Source organism: Penicillium bovifimosum (assembly GCF_028826915.1).
Source record: "Penicillium bovifimosum strain IBT 22155 chromosome Unknown utg000005l_segment0_segment0, whole genome shotgun sequence".
Taxonomy (NCBI): domain Eukaryota; kingdom Fungi; phylum Ascomycota; class Eurotiomycetes; order Eurotiales; family Aspergillaceae; genus Penicillium; species Penicillium bovifimosum.
Window position 1 is genome coordinate 2,727,960 of NW_026622714.1, and position 20,315 is coordinate 2,748,274.

Here is a 20,315-nt window from a genome sequence, read left to right on the forward strand (position 1 = left end):
AACGGTACCTAGGTACTAACCTAGATGTAATATCACACCTAGGTCTCCCCCTGGCCTGCAGCCCGTGATTGTGCTCTATCGCCGATAAAATCCAATCGCTCACTTAAAGTCCGTTGTAAGCCGACCCCGCTACTGTCACGGATTTTCTTCCAACATTAAAATTCTTACCTGTGGAATTCACCCAAGAAACACACAGAAGATGTCCGGCCCTTTGGCTGTCGATGTAATTGGCAGCACCTTGAAATACACATCTCACACAGGCGCTGAGTGCTCGATCGACTTCAATGACATCCTCTGCGTGTTGTCCAGTGGACCTACGTATCACGTCTTATTCTTCCAAAACTTCAACCCGGAAGACCCTACGTCTGAGGATTTCGTCTTGAAGAAGATCAATATTGCAACCTTACCTGCAGCACTACGTCCATTTTTATCCACGATTCCTAGCCACCTTCGACATGAAGATACGCCCATCGTACAGGTTGTGGTATCTACAGGATCAGGAACGGGAAGAGCCAAGACAGTCTTTGAGAACGCTGTGCGGCCATTCCTCACATATATTGGGCTAGAGAAAGTCGAGGTCCATGAAACGAACTCGGCGCAAACGATCATCGAACTGACGCAATCGAATTTCTTGGAGCGTGCTCAAAATGGTGTCCCTCAAACCATCATACTCCTGAGTGGTGATGGGGGTCTTATTGACATCCTCGAAGGTTTCTACAAATCCAAAATGACGATTGGTGTATCTCCCATTCTTGCACTAATCCCCTGTGGGACGGGAAACGCCATGGCAAGTTCTATCGGATTACGGTCTGGTCCAGTGCCAGGTCTTTCCACGCTACTCCGAGGCAACCCATCTCCTATACCGGTCTTTGCGGCCAAGTTTTCGCCTGGCAGTCGCCTAGTCATCGATGAAGGTCGTCAGCGAGCCGATATCGATGCCGATGGTTCCCATACATTATACGGTGCCGTTGTTGCGAGCTGGGGGTTCCATGCCGCATTAGTTGCGGACAGTGACACATTCGAATATCGCAAATTTGGAAGCGATCGATTCAAAATGGCTGCAAATGAACTACTTTATCCTGCGGATGGCACTGCGTCTCACAAATTCAGAGGAAAACTCACAGCATCTACGTCAGATGGTCCCAATGGGGCTCGCCGCGAAGTAGCAGTGGGAGGGCTTGAGCACATGTATGCGCTTGCTACAATGGTCCCGCGACTTGAAAAGGACTTCCTGATTTCCCCAGACTCGGTGCCTCTGAGTGGAAATATGAGACTCATCCACTTCGGGCCAATGTCATCGGACAGCGCGATGAATTTGATGACTCTGGCATATCAGGGGGGTCGACATGTGACGGAAGATACGGTCTCTTATATCGATATTGAACAGCTCCGAATCGATTTTCAAGAAGACGAGGAGAGGTGGCGACGCGTCTGTATTGATGGAAAGATCGTGGCTGTTGAGAAAGGTGGATGGGTGGACATTTGTAAAGAGGCTGGCCGCTTACTGAACTTGATCAACTAGACAATAGACAGGTAGACAGGTAGACAGATGTTAGAGTAGACTTCAAAGTGTGGCAGACCTCGGGGGTTCATAAAGCCGAATATGAATGTCGATAAGGGGAATTTGATCATGTGTTTCCCGCTCATCTCACCGGCGATTGACCCCATAATCCGACATCTCATTTCCCGCATCTGGGATGCGCCAGCAAATGTCATTACCAGCTCCGATACAGCGCTCTGGAGTCATTCGACTATAATGGAACTGCCCATCAGTACCGATGCTGATCACTGCGCGCACGTATTCAGCCTCTCAGACCCTAGACCTCGGTGCAGCACCCCCAACTGAAAGGTCGCGATTTCATACATTCTCCGGGTGGCGGACAAGTCCTCTCGAGTTGAAAGAAGTGACCAACATGCTGTTACTACATCAAGTCGGCAGTGTTCGCGTTGGAGAAGTCGTTCGGTGAGTCTCACCCCTCAAGTTCGGAGCCCCTTCCATCTGAAGTCTTCAACGCTAATCCTCCCCGGGCTCAGTTACACGATTACATACACACCAGCGGCCGACCCAATCCTGCCCATTCCTTCGGATCTCCATGTGAGGGTGAAGAACACATCTGCCATCCCTTTGCGTGCCGCATACCTGCATGGCCCGTACACGCTATACGCCGCTTGCTACCCCTCACAGTTCGATCCCAACACGAAGTACGAGCGAGAGGATGTCGAGGGTACACCCCAGTATGAGCCCTACCTTAAAGCCGGAGGCGGTTGGGACGCTACCATCACCGTGCCGGCCGAAGCGCAAAAGCTTGGCTCTTTGGGTCAAGGTGGGCCGGAAAGTGGACAAAGTATCACCTGGATCGTCGAGATATCGTCCCAAGTGATATTCTCTGCTAGTGCAGCGGTTGGTTTCGAGCTTTTGGTGGGACGCGATGCAAAATCGCTGGCATATTTCTCGGGTGGTGCTTGGAGCAGCCAAAGCGGACCTCCGGGAAAGCTGCAAGATCATTGGACACCTGAAACGAGAGGTAGCCAGGTACTTGCCTCTAAAGGTGTATACTCGAGAGCAATTGCTCTTCGCATAGATGATACCGCAAGTTTATGGAATTCCCCACCATTGCAATCGGCGGAGCAAGCGGCCAAAAATCCCGAACCAGAGGGTCAGGATACGCAGCCTCTGCCTGCTCATGAAGGACCGGAGGACAATACGGAAGCTTCAAAGAAAAGTATCAAGAAGAAAAAGGTCCATCTGGTCTTATTGACACATGGGTTGCACAGTAATCTCGGTACAGATATGCTCTATTTGAAAGAAAGCATTGATGCAGCCATGAGAAAACCTCGAGAAAAGACAACACACTCTGAGATGGAACAGGATAAGCAGTCAACCGATGACCTTGACGATGCCGACGATGAACAGGTCATCGTCCGAGGGTTCTCTGGTAATGCCGTTCGCACTGAGCGTGGAATTCAATACCTTGGCAAAAGACTGGCCAAATACGTCCTACTCCTCACATATCCCGATCAACCATATTTCCCTCTGAAGGGCGCGAAGTCGAACCCGTTCACTCGGCCATTCAGTCCTCGCAAGGACCGAGATGACACCTCTCATTCAGCTGAATCGGCCGCCCACGAAATCCCGGGTGATGGTCATGCATATCAAATTACCAGCATTAGTTTTATTGGACATTCCCTTGGAGGTCTGATTCAGACCTATGCCATTGCATATATCCAAAAGCACTCGCCTGAATTCTTCGAGAAGATCCGACCTGTCAACTTTATCGCTCTCGCAAGCCCTTTTCTTGGTCTCAGCAATGAGAACCCAATGTATGTTCGATTTGCTCTTGACTTTGGTCTAGTCGGTCGTACTGGCCAGGATCTCGGCCTGAGCTGGACGGCACCGAAAGTTCGGAGTGGCTGGGGTGCTATCATTGCTGGAAAAGGCGAATCTGCAAAAAACCCTGGTAATTCGGATCCAGGTTCCAAGCCGCTTTTACGGATTCTCCCTTGTGGTCCTGCCCACGAGGTTCTTAAGAAGTTCCAGCATCGCACATTGTACTCCAATGTGGTAAACGATGGGATTGTTCCTTTGCGGACGTCTTGTCTTCTGTTCCTTGACTGGAGAGGTTTGGATCGTGTTGAGAAGGCAAGGAGGGACAATGGGCTTGTCGGAACTATGGCCGAATGGGGTTGGGCAGAGTTGACAGGCGCCAATTCTAAATCCCCGCGATTCTGTCGCTCGGGCGATGATCCGCTCGTGAACAGTACTCAGCACAGTGAGTCTGAGGTTCCCCAGAGACAGGGCAACAACTTGGACCAGACCACTTCCCCGAGACCGGGACAGTTCCTGGTACAGAATCGCATTCCAGAGGGTGAAGTGTTGACAGGAAGTGCCCCCCTCGGTCCGTTGGACAGCTTTATGTCACTATTTCGCCCAAAAGAAGGCAAGGCACCGCCTAGCGGCAAGAATGCTAAGATTTACAAGCGTAGCCAGACCTTAGCCTCTTTTGAGACTGGGGACGATAATGGCGCCGACAAAGGGCCAGTCACCCATGACCAGTCCTCAAATGAGCACGAAAGGGTGCACACGCCTCCGAAAACGACCTTTTTCGAGTCTGCGGGAGACTTGCTAATGCCACCTCTACCACCCCCAGAGTTCATTCTGGACCCTGCCTCGCGACCTCGAACAATCTTCCATGATCGTATTTATCATCCCGGGGATATACCACCGCCTTCTCCGGTAAAGCGACGCACATTCGCATTTAGTTCGCCACAGAAACAGCAATCACAATCGGCACCCAATCAGCATCCCCCTGCTAGCATAGCGGGCAGTGAGAGTGGCCTCAAGGTCGAGGAAAAGATTGCGCGAGCCTACCACCGTGATCTATCTTGGCGCAAGGTTCTTGTGCGACTTGAACCAGACGCACACAACAACATTATTGTGAGACGCATGTTCACGAACGCTTACGGCTGGCCTGTTGTGAAACACTTGGTTGATACGCATTTCAGCCACGTGCCCACTTTGGACGTGGACGATTCTCATAAACAAGGTGTGGAGAGGGCCAAGCCTCCAAATGTCGGCCCGACTAGTTCGGGTGATGAAGTTGAGGGACAGTCCGGTGCTGCCCAGACACTTTCCGTGGGGGATAACGACAACTTGCCTGAAGTATCGCCGCTTCAGATATCGGACGATCAATCGTCTGGTCAGGCCGACCCTTTCTCGACCGAATACGAATCTCGGATCAGCACTGGCGAAAGAATCTGCGTGTCGAGGCAGGATTCCGCGCGATGGACTGATCGTGAGATTGACGAGGATGACAGCGGGTCCGGCTTCGAAGAGGAAACTAACGCTGGTTTCCGTTGGGCTCAAGAATGACGGACCTCGCTGTTATTGTACATACTGCCCAGTTTCTTTAGACATATACCCTGTAATCATGTGAAATAGTTGTAATTGATCGTCTCTTTCTGTCGTTGATATGGGTTTTCATTCAATGTATCGTTTCATGATCAATACTTCAATTCCCCTTGAACATAGCTCCAAAACTCCTCCACCAGCTCCTTTTGTCCAGCTCCATCTGGAGAACCTCGAACTGCAAGGTACTTCCGTCCATCCAGACGAGCATCCCAAACTCCCCGGTTACCATCTGCCATGATGCCCCCCGCCTCGGAAAGGATAACCCATCCAGCACAGACATCCCAGGCCCAGCATCCACCCTCCCAATAAAGATCCAACGTGCCCTCAGCCACGGCACATAGATTCAACGCGGCAGAGCCTATGCTCCGCATCGCGCGCACCATAGCCCCGCCATTTTCCTTCGACTGGCCCAACTTCTCATACGTCCGAACTTTGGTCTCCCAATTATTCCCGCTGCGATCCGAACCCCATTCCACACAAATGACAGCATTGGCTAATCCGGATAGAGGCTCAACATCGGCACCTTTCAATGGTAGTCGAATTTCGCGATTCAGGAAAGCACCTTGGCCTTTGATGGCGGAGTAAAGAGCTTTCGTGGAGGGATTGTACACCACCCCAACCGTCGGTATGCGTCCAACGGCGAATCCGAGCGAAACGCAGGCAAAGGGGAAGCCATGCACGAAGTTTATCGTGCCATCGATGGGGTCTACGACGAAGGTGGGGGCATCGGTCAATGGGCGTGTTGGGTCGTATGTTTCTTCGCCGTGGAACCTATGTTTTTCTCACAGATTAGGGGTCATGCCAGCAAACAAGAGAGAGAAAAGACATACTCGTAATGCGGATACTTCTCTCTCAGAGACGTTGAGATCATGTTCTCGACTGCCTTGTCATATTCCGTCACGAGATCGGCGCCTACAGAGATCAGCTACACTCTTCTGTCTTCGGCTGTAGACACGAACTATTCAGTTTGGATCCAGTGCCATTGGTTTCTGGAAGCGCATTGTTTATGATGTCGCCGGCCTTGAAAGCCAATGACACGAGGAAATCATGGATCTCGTTGAGGTTTGGGGCCTCCATAGTGAAATGATCGAGAAGACTTGTTGTAGGTTCAGGAGGGCAAAAGACGGAGTTGGATCTCGGCCCTATGAAGACCGGCCCAGCGCTAGAGGCAGGGGTCAATTCCATTTATCTACTTCATACGTGTCGCCAATCGCCATAACACATTAGGGCTTCAGTAGAACTGTTAGTTGATTAACTAAATACAGCTACAAATCGCATGCCTATGTATAACTTCCTACACAGTAATAGTCCGAGATCTGTCATTATAAATCGCAGTATCTCCGCGTTTCCAGTGACGTCGAAGTACCCCCACTTCCGCGGGAAAAAAAAATCTTTGGGATCCCACTCATAGTTGACATTACAACCATTGTACACCCTCTCAGCCCTTTCACCCCCAAGATGCCGACCGAACTCGAAGAAGTATGTACATGCGAATCTACACCATTCACTCAACTCACATCTCTCTAGCTGGTGGAATTCCTGCACCATGGCAACACTCAGATCAGACAGATTGGTATGCCAAACCTCTTTCATGCTTACAAGCCCATCTAACACATATCCAAAGCCGTCGAAAACCTTGTTGGCTTCTCCACAGCCCAGCCTGAGCTCTTCAAGCGCCACCAACTACTTCCCATCCGCGATTTGAAGCTTCTGGCTCGCGATTACAGCGTGCGTTCTCCCAAGACCTCGCAAAGGACCCTCCGACTGATCTTCCCTAGCCAATTGCGAAAAATGCATTAACCATGCTGGTCAACTTATCGGGCGACGAAGAGGTGTTAAAACTACTCGCCGAGGATGACAAGTTTGTTGAGACCTTGCTTGTGAAATTGACCGTGAGTACTCCTTCAATCCCAACTCATCCAGTCTACTAAACTGTTGGTATACTAGAACCCCAAAGAGCCCAATGCCGACGAAGTGGCCATGCTTTTGGCCAATCTCGTCAAATCCGAAACCTTACACAAACTACTCACCCTCAAGCGCAAGGCCCCCGAATCCGTATCTACTTCCGAGAACGTGATCGACCAGATGATGGACTGCTTCGTCAAGGGCGCCGAGGGTGATCTCAATAAGCACGCCAATTATGATTACCTGTCGTATCTGTTTGCCGATCTTTCCCAGACCGAACAGGGCCGGGCCTATTTCACCGAACGCCAGGATTACGATGGAGTGGTCCCAATCACCAAGCTGACAGTGTTCACGGAGCACCGAAGCGTTATTCGGAGGAAGGGTGTTGCATCTACAATCAAAAATGTGGCCTTCGAGGTCGAAAAGCACCCAATGCTCTTCGCCGAGGATGGGGCCAATCTCTTGCCTTACTTATTGCTCCCGCTTGCGGGGCCAGAGGAATTGTCTGATGAAGACTCGGCAGATATGCTTCCTGATCTCCAGCTGTTGCCACCGGATAAGCAACGAGACAGCGACAACACCATCATTACCACCCATCTCGAAACCCTGCTTCTCCTAACCACAACCAAGGAGGGCCGCGAGACGATGCGAGCAGTCAAGGTTTATCCTCTGATTCGCGAAACCCATTTGCATGTTGAAGACGAGAATGTACAAGAAGCATGTGACCGATTAGTGCAGGTCCTGATGCGAGACGAGGAAGGCGAGGGCGAAGGGGAGCAGCCTCAAATTGAGGCACCCAAGAACGAGGACGAGGAGGTCGTAGAACTGTTTTAAGCGATTGATACCAATTCCATTGTATATAAGTTTCGTATACAATTTACGATCAAAATCTCCTGACAATAATTGTACAGTTGGAAAGGAACATCAATGTGCCGATGTCGGTGGGGCCAATGCCACCATAGAATTAGTTCCGTCACTAGCTCCGCGATTTTCTTCTCGAATTCCTCAAATGCACAACAGCTCAAGCTACTGCACGCCCTAACCCGAAATACTCTTAGGTATTTCGTCGCCCCACCCACCACGCCAACGGATAATATTCCACTGCGGACGCGGAAGCTGTCTTGTCCCTCGAGCCCGAGGCACAAGAAGCTTCCCGCTGAACCGGATCGAATTGATCCCGATTTCGATGGCGACAATGGAAACTACAACACAGATATCGATAAACTACCGCCCGACGTGAACCCCGATACAGGGATTGTTCGGCATTTTCCGAGCTTCATGTCGCGTGCCCCTCTTCTCCCCTCGCCGCCCGCACTGGGGTCCTCGTACGGAGCATTGCAAAGCCCAGACACAGATTCAGACGGAGAATCTCCCGTGTACCACGATATTATTGAGGGACTACCACGCAGGAGCTTTGAATATGGCACTGGAAGCTCGAGTAATGGCCCACGGACCAGGAGACAGTCACATTCATCTGGCAGGCGGCGGAACAGTACATATGCAGAGAGTCGCAATCGTCGGCCTTCATCCGCTGCCTCCGATGTGGGGATGGGCGCCGATTCGAAGTACTCGTTTGCTACTGGGTTAGCGGTACCGGGCCATCCGGTGATGCAGGAGACACCGGTGTCTTCTCCGTACATGACTAGTGACGATGAGGAGGACGTTGACATCGATGATGAGGATTCAAAATCTTCGGACGAGGATCCCCCAGATAATTCACCGTATGCCCAAGTACGAGCTTCGGTCCCGGCAACGGATAACGTCTCCCTGTCTATCAACAGTACGCATTTTTTCTTCTTTTTTTGCTTGGATTGAATCTAACATGTTTCAGCACCTCGAATGTGGATCCTATCTCTCCTATTTTCTTTGACAGGATCGGCAGCCAATCTTTTCTTTTCTTTGCGCTATCCCAGTGTAGCCATCACTCCCATCATTGCTCTTGTTCTAGTCCATCCATTGGGCAAATTTTGGGATGTGCTTTTCAAGCAGACAGGCGACCCGGTTGAAGTTTTTGAGAATGGAACCCTTCACCACCGAGAATATCTTTACGAGATCGATGCCTCTCCAATTCCATTTCCATCTCGAGTTAGACTCTGGTTCGCCCAGGGCCGTTGGAACGAGAAGGAGCATGCTTGCGTCTATATCAGCAGCAATGTTTCATTCGGGTTCGCTTTCGCAACTGATGTTAGACCGCCGAGCCCTTCCATTCCATTACAGAGCTAATTAAAGGCAGGTTATCGTCGAGCAACATAAATTCTACAAGCAGGATGTCCCAATCCTGTATCAGCTGCTACTCATCATATCCACTCAAGTATTGGGGTATGCATTTGCGGGTCTGACCAGACGATTCCTCGTGCGCCCATCCGCCATGATCTGGCCTGGAACCTTGATGTCTACCGCAATGTTCTCTACAATGCACAAGTCTGTCAACAAAAAGGCAAACGGGTGGAGCATTTCCCGTTATAGATTCTTCATCATTGTGTGGGCAGGAGCATTTCTCTGGTATTTCGTGCCGGGGCTGTTAATGCCGGCACTCAGTTATTTCAACGTGATTACCTGGTTTGCACCTAAAAATGTTGTTATTTCGAACTTGGTGAGACCTCAAAGGCCCTTTATAATCCTGCCTTGACTAACTCTACTCAGTTTGGTGTCGCCTCCGGTTTGGGAATGTTCCCTTTGACCTTTGATTGGGCTCAGATCGCCTATATTGGCTCCCCGTTACTCACGCCCTGGTGGGCCGCAGCTAATATTGTGACGGGACTGGTAATCGTCATGTGGGCCGTTGCGCCAATACTCTGTGAGTTCTTAATTGCCATCTTCTTTGACTTGTGCTGATTGGAAAGACTACAAAAATGTTCTTTTCTCCGCATATATGCCCATAGTTTCGACGGCGGTGTTTGACAATACTGGAAAACCCTACAAAGTGAGCCGGATATTGACACCGGACTACTTGTTCGATCAGAAAGCCTATGAAGACTATTCACCAGTCTATCTTCCAATTACATATGTACTGTCTTATGGGGTTCAGTTTGCTGCTTTGACTTCGCTTGTCACCCACACGGTCTGCTGGTATGGGAAAGACATCTGGCAACAGACTCGAAAGGCCTTCGAAGAAAGACGAGATGTGCCAGCCATGGAGACGTACCAGCCCCTTCGTGGAAATAGCACAAGCCGACAGAGTCATGACATTCCGGAGACAAATCACCACCAGAGTCAAGACATTCCATTGGGAGGGGAGGATGTTCATTGTCGCTTGATGAGGCGCTACAAGGACGCCCCCATTGCGTGGTATCTTATTGTGCTCATTTCCACGCTCGCTATCGCAACCTTCACGGTGGAATAGTACGTGCTTCCTCCTTCATACTCTTGATACCAGCTGACCGTATCCCGAAAGTTATCCGACACACCTACCTTGGTATGGGCTACTCCTAGCTCTTGGCATTACATGTGTATTTTTCATCCCAGTGGGAATCATAATGGCCATCACCAATCAACATAGCAGTCTCTACCTGATTTGCCAACTGCTCTGTGGCATTGTGTTTCCGGGAAGGCCTATGGCCAACATGATTTTCGTGACCTACTCATACATCAGCTCTGCACAAGGGATCAAATTCTCCTCTGACCTCAAGCTTGGTCACTACATGAAGATCCCCCCACGGATTTTGTTTGGCGTCCAAATGACGGCGACCTTGGTATCAAGTCTAACCCAGATTGGTGTGCTGAACTGGATGTTCACTTACATCCCGGGTATATGCACTGCCGAAGCCTTGAATGGGTTCAATTGCCCCATTGCTCGAGTCCATTTCAACGGCAGCGTTCTCTGGGGAGTTGTCGGCCCCCAGCGTTTCTTTGGCCCAGGAGGACTCTATCGGCCGCTTGTATGGGCTTTCCTGGTGGGAGCGGTAGCCCCTCTCGCCACATGGCTCCTGGGTAGGAACAACAAGAAAAGCTTTTGGCGTTTGGTCAACTTCCCCATCTTGTTTGGCAGTCTCAGCTGGATACCCCCTGCAACCGGGCTCAACTTTTCCATCTGGGCCGTTGTATGTCTCGTATTCAACTATGTGATCCGGCGAAAGAGAACAGCCTGGTGGGAAAAGTATGCAATGACCTTGTCAGCTGCCCTGGACTCTGGGTTGGCATTTGCAGTTGTCGTTGTCTTCTTTGCTTTCATCTATCCAGGTTGGGTTGATGGCTTCAAATGGTGGGGGACTGAAATCTACAAACAGGTGAGTACCACATGATCATATGGTCATTTGGTGCATGCTAACTGCTTCAAGGGTTGTGATTGGGTTGCTTGTCCATACAAACAGCTAGAACCAGGCCAGAGATTTGGCGTATAGATCAGCACTAGGAATGCACGAAACATCATTCAAGATATCACTAATAGTCGTATGGATTTGTCAGTTGCCTGCAGCCTGGCGCATTCTCAATTTGAAGTTAGTAGGAATAGAGCTTGAAATCTACTGCCTTTGTTGTTGATACCGTATGACTCCACCTATTGCCTAATTCACGGGAAATTGAACATTGTAAGGGACTGGGGTCGTAGAAGACGCAGCGTAGTTGAACTGTTGTGTAACTACAACTGAACGGCAAGTGGTAATCCCCCAGACGCACAGACCACATGTGCCGAAGATCAGCCGATGTCACGTGAATAACAAACGGGCCGGGTAAACATCTGCTCCGTAGCCGCCCGTCATACCTCCGGACCTCTGCCACCAGCTCTTTCAAAGGTGACTTTTCCATCTCTCACCTTTCTGTTGTTTTGCACCCTGCTGGCTTTTTTTGTTTCCAAACAACGCAGACGACCCTGGCATAGCGCTTATCTTTACTGCGATTTTCGCATCGCCCTTTGTCCATCGGACAGCTCTTTCATCTACGGCGACAACATGTCGACTCCAACCAATTCAACAAATGCGAGAACTCCAACCGGGCCAAATGGCGCACCACTGAAAATCATGCGCCGTCCAAGGGCAGCTGACCCTTTGGTTCGACCGAAACGCAGGCCCGCTCCTAAACCCGCCGGCGCCACACCTGCTGGCAATGGGACCGCGACGAAGACTCTTCCTACGCGCCCGCAGATGGCAAACCCCCATTCGGTATTCCAATCTGACCGACCTATGATTGAAATTGCAAACAACAACATGTCGGCGAACGGATTCAGCGGTCCCTTGCTCAGTGACAAGTACTTTGATTATCCGGTGGTCACAACCAAGCGAGCTTTGATGGAGGGACTGAAGCACCACGTCGCGCGATTTGCCTCGAAGAAGAATGTCGACCCACGTGATGAATCGCAATTCACGAGACCAGTTCGACTTCACCGTCGCGACCCACGCGCGCGCATACATGATCCACAAGCGGGACGGGCTGACGAGGATGGTCAGCCGATGGATGAAGCCGAGCGTGAGGCCTTTGATGCTCGGAAGGCGGCACGTGAGAAAGAGCGCGCTCAGAATCTTTCGCAAATCGCTCCGGCCATTGGTTCGACCTCGAAACGACCAAATGCGCCGAAGCAGAAGACACAGCAAGTTTTCAAATCGGACATGACCCCCGAAGAGATTGCGAGAGCACGCATTAAGTACGAAGAGGCTTTGCCATGGCACCTGGAGGATTTCGACAACCGCCACACTTGGGTTGGAAATTACGAAGCGGCTCTGTCTGAGACACATGCCGTCTTTGTCCTTGAGGGTGGAAAGATGCGAATGATTCCGGCGGAGAAGTGGTACAAGTTCACTGCCAAGAGTAATTTCAAGGCTTTGACAATCGAGGAAGCGGAGAAATTCATGGCCAAGAGAGTCAAAGATCCTCGATGGTTCATGGAGAAGCAGCAGCAACTGGAGCAAGAAAAAGAGTTGGCTGCCTATGCCAAGCAGCGCAAAGTCTACGCCGGAAAACAAGGCCTGCAGGCTGGAAAGGGCGAGGGACTAGAGGCTACCGAGATGGATTTCGAAGAGGATCGATTTGCGGACGACGAAGAGCACGATGACCTCTTTATTGAAGATGAAGAGCAAAAAGATGCCGAAAAGAGAATCAAAGAGGACCAGCTCAAGGCGAACGTGTTCGATCTCAAGGATGAGAAGGAGTATGAGTTAGAAGAACTGCGAGAGAAACGGGAACGAGAGGCTCGACGTGTGTTGGGCAAGGGTGTGCGCAAGGCTCTGAAGAGGAGAGAACGAAATTATGATTACAGCAGTGGCTCGGATGTCAATCCGTACACAGACGAAGAGGTAATTGTTCTCAACTTTTACGGCGAATCCAAGCACTAACATTGAACAGAGCTCTGATGACAGTGAAACCGAACGAGCCAAGGAGGAGGAACGCAAGAAGGCAGAAGAAGAAAAGAACCAAAAAGAAGCAGCCGCCAAGGGAACACTCACTCCCTCCGGGCGACCAAAGCACACAGACGCCTTTAAGAAATCCTCTGCCGGATCGCGGAAGAGGCCTGGATCACCCAACGCCTCTGATGCCAGCGGTACTGATACCTCGCGTAAGAAGGCCAAGGGCATGCATCTCACCACCTCCCAACCCCCATCACGTCCAATGTCTCCATCGGCCATGCAGGTATGTATCAAGACTTCCTTTGATTTAACGACACAACTAATTCCACCCAGACAAGCAAGAAACGTGTTCGAAACATTCCCGGTGGCGCTGGTTCTGGCAGCGACGTCGAGACAGGCGTAGGATCTGGAGCGGAGATGGCCGAGGGCGGCAAGGTCAAGAAATTGAAGCTCAACCCCCCTGGTTCAATTTCTCGTGGTGGTACTCCGCAAGGATCTCGCGCCGCCAGTCCTTTGCCACGACCTTCCGGAAGCCGTGCCAGCAGCCCCGAAGGCCCCAGAGGTGAGTTTCCTTGCTACCATTGTCCTTGGAATCAAAAGATTAACAAATTACATTTGCAGGCCTCCGTGTGTCTACTCCCATCTCCGGACCTCAGACATTCCCCACCGCTGGGGAAATCCATGCTGCTATTCCAGCATGTGGTATTACTAGCAGTGAATTGTTGAAGGTTTTCCGTCCTCGTATTGGCGAGTCGAAGGAGAATCATCGCAGGTTCATTGCCATTGTCAAGGATGTTAGCGTTTATGGAAAGGAGGATCGCATGTTGCGACCTGGTCCCTGGAAGGGTTGAGCTACGGAGGAGGAGGTTGAAGACTAATTTTCATATGTTCTGTGTATTTCCTATCCAATGCCCACAATGTCAGAGTACATATCAGGATCGCCAGCCTCAGTTGCTGACCTTTAGCCCCCATTCCCCCTTAGGATGTGGGTGCTAACGTTCACCTAGCAACTACGGAGTATCAAATCCACATTCAGCTTAAGAATCAAATACTTAGGTTCGTTGCTTCATCCAAGTTGTCCACATGAGATTTACATTTGTCTAGCGAAGAAAGTCCGAATAAATGTCATTACTCCCATTATCAACACTATAAACACAACCAGGAGACGAAGCTGGCCCGGAATAGATCTAAAACATATAAAACATAATCACAATCATTACGCCTCAAACCCAAGAGGGAATCTAGTCTCTCAAGATCTATATGCGAATACACAAAGAAAAATCCAGTCACTCAGAACCGCGACACAGCAACGGCGACAGCTTGGGAGTCGCTGTGGCTGATGCTAACACTGACTTGCTTGACACCGGCTTCCTTGGCGGCAGCGGCGGCAGAACCATGGAGCTAAGAGATATATGTTAGCGTTGTTATCGGAACTTGAAAAACAATCATGCACTTACGTTCACGACCGGAGCGCCATTGGCATCAACTCCAATCTCAATATCCTTCAGAGCGGCGCCGGCGCCCTTGCTGCTGACACCCAGGGACTTGAAGACCGCTTCTTTGGCGCTCCAGCGGCCCGCGAACGAGGACTGCGGGGAGGCGGCCTTGCGGCAGTAGTCCTGCTCGCTTTGGGTGAAGTTGCGCTCGACGAAAGTCTCGTTCTCGATGTTGACGGCATCGATCTGCTCGACGTCCACACCGATCTTGGAGTTCTCAGACGCATTGGCCTTGGCGAGGGACTCGACGGTCATCCGAGTGCTCTCAGACTCCTTTATTTCAGGGGCAGTGGCCGAGTACTTGAGCTCAGAGGTCTTCTTGTCGACGGAGACACGGTAGTCGGGGTTCAGGAAGACCTTGCTCTGGATCTCGTCCTCGTAGGGAGCCTTGCTCTTGGCGACGAAGATGCTGTTGTTGATCAGGCCGTTGTGGAAGTAGCGGTAAGCCTTCTTCTGGCGGGCCTCGACCTTGGTCTTGTAGGCCTGGTACTGGGCCTGGTCAAGAGTGGCGTACAGGTACTTGGGGTGGATACCGATGACCTGAGCACCCTTCTGACCGAAACCGAAGGAGGTGAGAGAGAAGGCCTTGACGCCGTCAGTCTGGATGCTGCGACTAGGGTAGACGATGTAGTCAAACTTCTCCATGACCTTGTCGACGTTATCGGCGTTGCGGTTGCCGGGCACGAGACCGCTGTCCATGACTTGCAAACAGCCGTTGAACATCCAGGCACCGGCGGCACCCTTGGGGTGACCGGTGAGGTACTTCTGGAAGATACCCATGACTGCATTGCCCTTGGAGCGACCGAGGTGCTTCATCTGTTGGCAGATGACATCGGATTCGTTCTTGTCGTTGGCAACAGTCGAGGTACCGTGGAAAGATGCAACGTCAATGTCGTCGACTGTGAGACCCCAGGTAGCCAGGGCACCACGGAGAGGAGCAATGCGTGAATCCTGCTTCCAGAAGTTGTTGCCCAGACTGTACTGAGCATCCTTCTCCTGGCGGATGGCTTCGCGCTCAATGTGCTGAGCACGCTCCTGCAAGTACTCTGCCTCGTTGAAGGTATCGTCGCTCTGAGCCTTCACAGCCTCGGCCTCCTCCTGGAGGTAGAGAAGCTCGGATTCTTGCCATTCCTTGATCTGCTTCCTGCGAAGCTCCAATTGACGGCGACGGTACTTGATATCCAACAGAGGGGACGGGAACTTGCCGGGGTTCTCGCGGGCGGTGGTCAGGACACCCTGGCCAGGAGCGGGAACGGACCGTCCAATCTTGTCAGTGGCGGTCGTGGTCAAAGCAATGATGCCGTGGATGGGCACACCCATATCAAGGGCAAGCTGGGCAGACATGATGAGTTGCATACCGCAACCCTGGGACTCCATGAAGCCACCACGAGTCGTGGTGGTTGGGCGAGACATCTCTTGCGGGGTACGGCCGTGGGCGAACTCGTCCTCGGCGTTGCTGGTAGCCTTCATGTTGGCGAACTCGTAAGAGCCCTCCTCCTGGAAGTCATCGAAGCCACCAACAAAGCAGACACGTGCCTTGCCCTCGACAATAGTCTCGTAGCCAATGTCGACCGACTCGACAGCTGTGGCGCAAGCACCAACGGGAGTCTTGATAGGACCGGTAGACGACAACAACAACATGTTGACCCAGGCGGACATAGTGTTGATGAAGGACTCCTGCAAGATATCCTTCTGCACCGGCTTATCCAAGTAGCGATCCTTGTACATACCGCGCAAGGCGTGAGTACCACCAATACCTGAGCCAACGCAGTTGCCGACCTCGGAGAGGTGGACATACTTGTAGAACTCGTACGGGTCGGTGATACCAGCGGACAGCATAGACTCAGCAGTGCAGACCAGGACATACAGCGTCACAGGATCCACCTGTTCAATGATGTCGTCGGGGATACCGTAGCGACTGGCATCCCAGCCAGTGGGGACCTGACCGGCGACGAGGCGATCGAACTGCAGCGCCTTGGGAACGAGCATAGTGGCGCCCTTGCGAAGACGGACGGTGTACTCTCCAGAGTCAGGGATCTCGAAGATCTCAACCTTGTCTCCATGCTCACGCTTGAACTCCTCGGCTGTCTCCTTGGAAGCCTCAAAGGGTTCGAGGTCCTCCTGGATGACGATCTCCTGGAGGAGCTGCTTCTTCTTAGGGTCGTATCCCTTGAACAGCTCAGGCTCGATGAGACGGATACCAGTGTGCTCCAAGATGTGCTTCTCGTACTTGGACTTGATATCCTTGTCATCAACGGGGTCACCGGACTTAGCATCAACCCAGCCAGAGTAGGCCTTGCCCTTGAGGGGACCATTGTGGTGCTTGATCAGACCCATGATCCACGCCATCTCGACGCAGCCTTCCAGCGAGAACTTGCCCTTGGACTCCATCTCCCATCGAGTACGAGCGTTACCCCAGGGGCCGACTTCGGAGAAACCAGTGACAACGACAACCTTGTCCAGGTTGACCATGCCCTTGAGAGACTCATTGAGGGGCTTGACTTCCTCCCAGTCAGGCAACTTGGGGAATTCGAACTTGATGTTGGCACGAGGCTCGGCAACAACCTTCTTGTATAAGACTCCACTGTCTTCGCCGTTGACGACCTTGTGCTCGATGGCGGTTTCCTTGATGACGGCCTGGCGGACATCGCTGGTCTCCATGATGTCAGTGCGAAGTTTGGTCATCAGTCCCTTGAGGTCCGGAATGAACTGAAGACCACCGTTAAGATCGGCAAAGACGGGGTCGAGCTGGCAGAGGTTGACAATGGCGGGAGACATCAGGCCGAGAAGGTTGAAAGCCATCTCTTGCTGGGAGAATGTACGGACGCCCAGTTTCTCAACGCCCTCGGCGACCATGTTGTTACCGCTCATCAGACCAGTACCACGGGTCCAGCCAATGACTGCACCGCAAATTGTAAGGTAGTGGCCCCAGTTCTCCGAGTACCAGCGGTTGAAGAGGGTCTCCAGAGCAAGCTTCGACTCGGAGTACAAGCCATCGTTGCCGAAAGTGCCGTGATTGGGCGAGAGGGGCAGAATAACCTGAGCCGGCCGAGTCTCAAAGCCATTGGCTTGCTTGTGGGTCTTGACCGAGCCCAAAAGACGGAGAAGGTTGGTCAACATGATACGATGAGCCAGCTCGGACTTAGAGTCAATAGAGTCGATCTCGCGACCGTTCTCCGGGATGGCAGCGAAGGGAACGATGAAGTCCAAGTCCCAGCCGAGTCCCTTCTTGGTGTCATAGATATAATCAACCAAAGCCTCCACATCCTGCTTGCTGCCCTGGTTGAACGGTACGACCACAAGCTGGGAACCACGAGCACCGAAACGGGCATACATAGCCTGATAGTACTCGGTTACCTCGCGGGAGAAGCGGCTGGTAGTGACAACAACCTTGGCACCACCACTGATCAGACCCTGGAGGACCTCAGCACCGATGGAACCAGCACCGGCACCGGTCATCAGAACGTTCTTGCCCTGGAAGCTAAGACCATTCTTGGCAGCCGATTCCAAAACATTGAGGTAGGTGCCAGTCAGCTTCTTGTTGTAGTCCCAGCCGTGATCGGTCTTCTTCTTCAGGTGCAAGAAAGGAATGGTCTCCATCTTGCCAGGGCGGGTGGCAGCAGTAGTAGAACGTTTGGCAGAACTACGACCGCCCTTCTTGCTGTGGCCATTCTCCTGGGGAATGATTTGGCTCTCATTCATGCCAAGAGCGTGGATAACATCCTTGTAAAGAGCATCAAACTGGATTTGGGATGACTTGGAAAGACGATGTTGCTTGCGAATGAGCTTGTAAACACTCTTCAGGTCATTCTGAACCTTGGTGCGGTTGCTGTACTCGGAAATCGGGCCTCCCTCAGCCATGTGCTTCACGTAATGCTCGAGCTTGCGAGCGCTGGTTCGGGGGGCCTCCTTGTAGGCAATGTTGCCACGGGCATCAATAGTGGTTTGGGGACCAGTAGGCACAGCAACATCCTTGTAGACCGGAGCCACTTCCAATACGTCGCGACAGTTCTCAATGAGCTGCTGTCCGAGTTCCTTGGCAAGCTGGTAGGTCTCTCCGCGCTCGGTTGGGCAATTGTCGATGTGATACTGCATGAAGTCCAAGAGCAGAGGGTTGGAACGATTCATGATGCGAATGCACTGGCTGACGATTTCGCGGTCCACCACCTGCAAACGTCCAAAGATAATATCGTAATACATGCTCAGGGCATCCTGGCGAGCCCAGTTCCATGAGGAATCATAGACACGGGCTTTGAGGGGATTGAATGCTGGCTCAATACCCGAGGCGTAGAAGTCGCCATGCTCTGCTTGCCACAAATCCAGCTGAGCTTGCAGCGCGTTCTGGGTCTCCTTCGAGGTCACATATGCCTTTTCACCACCGCGGAGGTCCATCTTGAGGTACCGGGCAATGATCTCAAGCTGCTGTTTGAATAGAGCCCGCTGATCCTTGGTCAGGGCCTCGATGGCTGCAGGATCCATCATCATGCCACCGCCACCAGCACCGCTGTCACCGCCGGCAACCGGTGCTGCGAGGTTAACGCCTGCGCTGGCAGCATATTTGTTGGTCACGTCGTCCAAATAGGCCTTGGCATCCGCTTCCGCGCCAAGACGAGCAGCCGGTTCCATGGTCAGGGCAAGCAAAAGCACACCATCCTGGCGGCCGGATCCCAAACCCCACCGACTCTCCAGATATTTTCTAACGGAAGTGATGTTGAAGCCACCGGGCATTTTGGAGGAGACCATTCTAGCGATAAGCGAGGCCGACTGCTTGCCGAGTTGGCCATTGAACGTCGCCTGCATGGCAGCGCCCAACTCGTCGAGGGGAACATCCTCGGGCTTCTCGGGCGTGGAGCCGAATTCCTTGCCTAGATCACCCAGAATTTCATTCTGTAAAGTGGACTTGCCTGTTCACAGGTTAGATTGGATACTTGATAGAAATGAGGGTGTCTGTACTTACCGCCAACAAGATCCTTGATAGCCTTTGACAATGGCACGTCTGAGAGGCCCTTCTTCAATTTCTGAGCAACCAATGTCCGCAGAATATCGACTGCTGTGACGGGGACATCCTCCACTGAGGCAGCAGGGCCTGCACTTGGGGGTGGTGCAGGAGCTCCAGCTGCAGGAGCGGCAGCCGGTGCTGCCGCAGGGGCAGCTGAAGAAGTAGGCTCCGCAGCGGCTTCGGGTTCTTCCTCCACGGGGTCGACATCATAGTAAATTTCCTTGGCATCCTTATTATAGCAGAGAATCTGGCGCTGAACCGAAGTAGCAGCATCGTAGGCCTCGTACTTGGAGGCTAGCGTCCGTCGTGCCATTGTTCCAAGGGTATCTGCGGGACCGATCTCAACAATGCGCTCGGTGCGCTGTTCGGCGAGGATCACATCTTGGGTTTCGATCCATCGGACGGGGGAGGCGAATTGGTAGGCAAGCAACTCCACCAACAAGGTGTGGGAGAGCTCTTGTTCAACTTCCGGACGCATGATGGAAGTGAATGGGTATCAATTGATTATTAAAGAAGGTCGAGATTCAGGACAAATGTCCAGAGTTGCGGGCGCGACAAAAGTCGTTATGGAAATGCCCGGAGGAAAAGGAATGAGTAGAGGTGGGGAGGGCGGACTTCGAAGAGAATGGGGAAGAATTAAAGAATAAGGAGTCAATCCTAGAATCAAAAGATATCAGTCAAAAGTCCCCAAGACAATTGAATTGGGTTCCAGAAAGAAGAAGGGAAAAAAA

General features: G+C 51.9%; 6 protein-coding genes across 6 annotated transcripts; 4 read left to right on the top strand and 2 right to left on the bottom strand.

The window, feature by feature from the left end:
* Nucleotides 1-199: 199 nt before the first annotated feature.
* Nucleotides 200-1,522, top strand: N7515_006224 (diacylglycerol/lipid kinase family protein; the record flags this gene model as incomplete). The annotated part of the gene is made up of 1 exon (XM_056666968.1): nt 200-1,522. The coding sequence occupies one exon, from the start codon at nt 200-202 to the stop codon at nt 1,520-1,522; it is 1,323 nt and encodes a 440-aa protein (XP_056520564.1).
* An 81-nt stretch (nt 1,523-1,603) lies between these two features.
* N7515_006225 (lipase ROG1 family protein) lies at nt 1,604-4,870 on the top strand (the record flags this gene model as incomplete). Its single annotated transcript, XM_056666969.1, has 3 exons — nt 1,604-1,742; nt 1,807-1,963; nt 2,035-4,870. The coding sequence occupies 3 exons, from the start codon at nt 1,604-1,606 to the stop codon at nt 4,868-4,870; spliced, it is 3,132 nt and encodes a 1,043-aa protein (XP_056520565.1).
* A 131-nt stretch (nt 4,871-5,001) lies between these two features.
* N7515_006226 (inositol monophosphatase family protein) lies at nt 5,002-5,986 on the bottom strand (the record flags this gene model as incomplete). Its single annotated transcript, XM_056666970.1, has 3 exons — nt 5,002-5,680; nt 5,740-5,821; nt 5,869-5,986. The coding sequence occupies 3 exons, from the start codon at nt 5,984-5,986 to the stop codon at nt 5,002-5,004; spliced, it is 879 nt and encodes a 292-aa protein (XP_056520566.1).
* A 381-nt stretch (nt 5,987-6,367) lies between these two features.
* On the top strand, nt 6,368-11,055 carry N7515_006227 (Oligopeptide transporter OPT superfamily; the record flags this gene model as incomplete). Its single annotated transcript, XM_056666971.1, has 11 exons — nt 6,368-6,388; nt 6,437-6,482; nt 6,534-6,637; nt 6,688-6,801; nt 6,857-7,641; nt 7,795-8,594; nt 8,646-8,998; nt 9,048-9,407; nt 9,458-9,611; nt 9,658-10,156; nt 10,209-11,055. The coding sequence occupies 11 exons, from the start codon at nt 6,368-6,370 to the stop codon at nt 11,053-11,055; spliced, it is 4,083 nt and encodes a 1,360-aa protein (XP_056520567.1).
* Nucleotides 11,056-11,700: 645 nt separating this feature from the next.
* On the top strand, nt 11,701-13,940 carry N7515_006228 (transcription factor IIF subunit TFG1; the record flags this gene model as incomplete). Its single annotated transcript, XM_056666972.1, has 4 exons — nt 11,701-13,038; nt 13,088-13,372; nt 13,423-13,651; nt 13,711-13,940. 4 exons carry the CDS (start codon nt 11,701-11,703, stop codon nt 13,938-13,940), a joined length of 2,082 nt encoding a protein of 693 aa, XP_056520568.1.
* A 439-nt stretch (nt 13,941-14,379) lies between these two features.
* N7515_006229 (trifunctional fatty acid synthase subunit FAS2) lies at nt 14,380-20,062 on the bottom strand (the record flags this gene model as incomplete). The annotated part of the gene is made up of 3 exons (XM_056666973.1): nt 14,380-14,490; nt 14,547-19,489; nt 19,543-20,062. 3 exons carry the CDS (start codon nt 20,060-20,062, stop codon nt 14,380-14,382), a joined length of 5,574 nt encoding a protein of 1,857 aa, XP_056520569.1.
* Nucleotides 20,063-20,315: the final 253 nt, after the last annotated feature.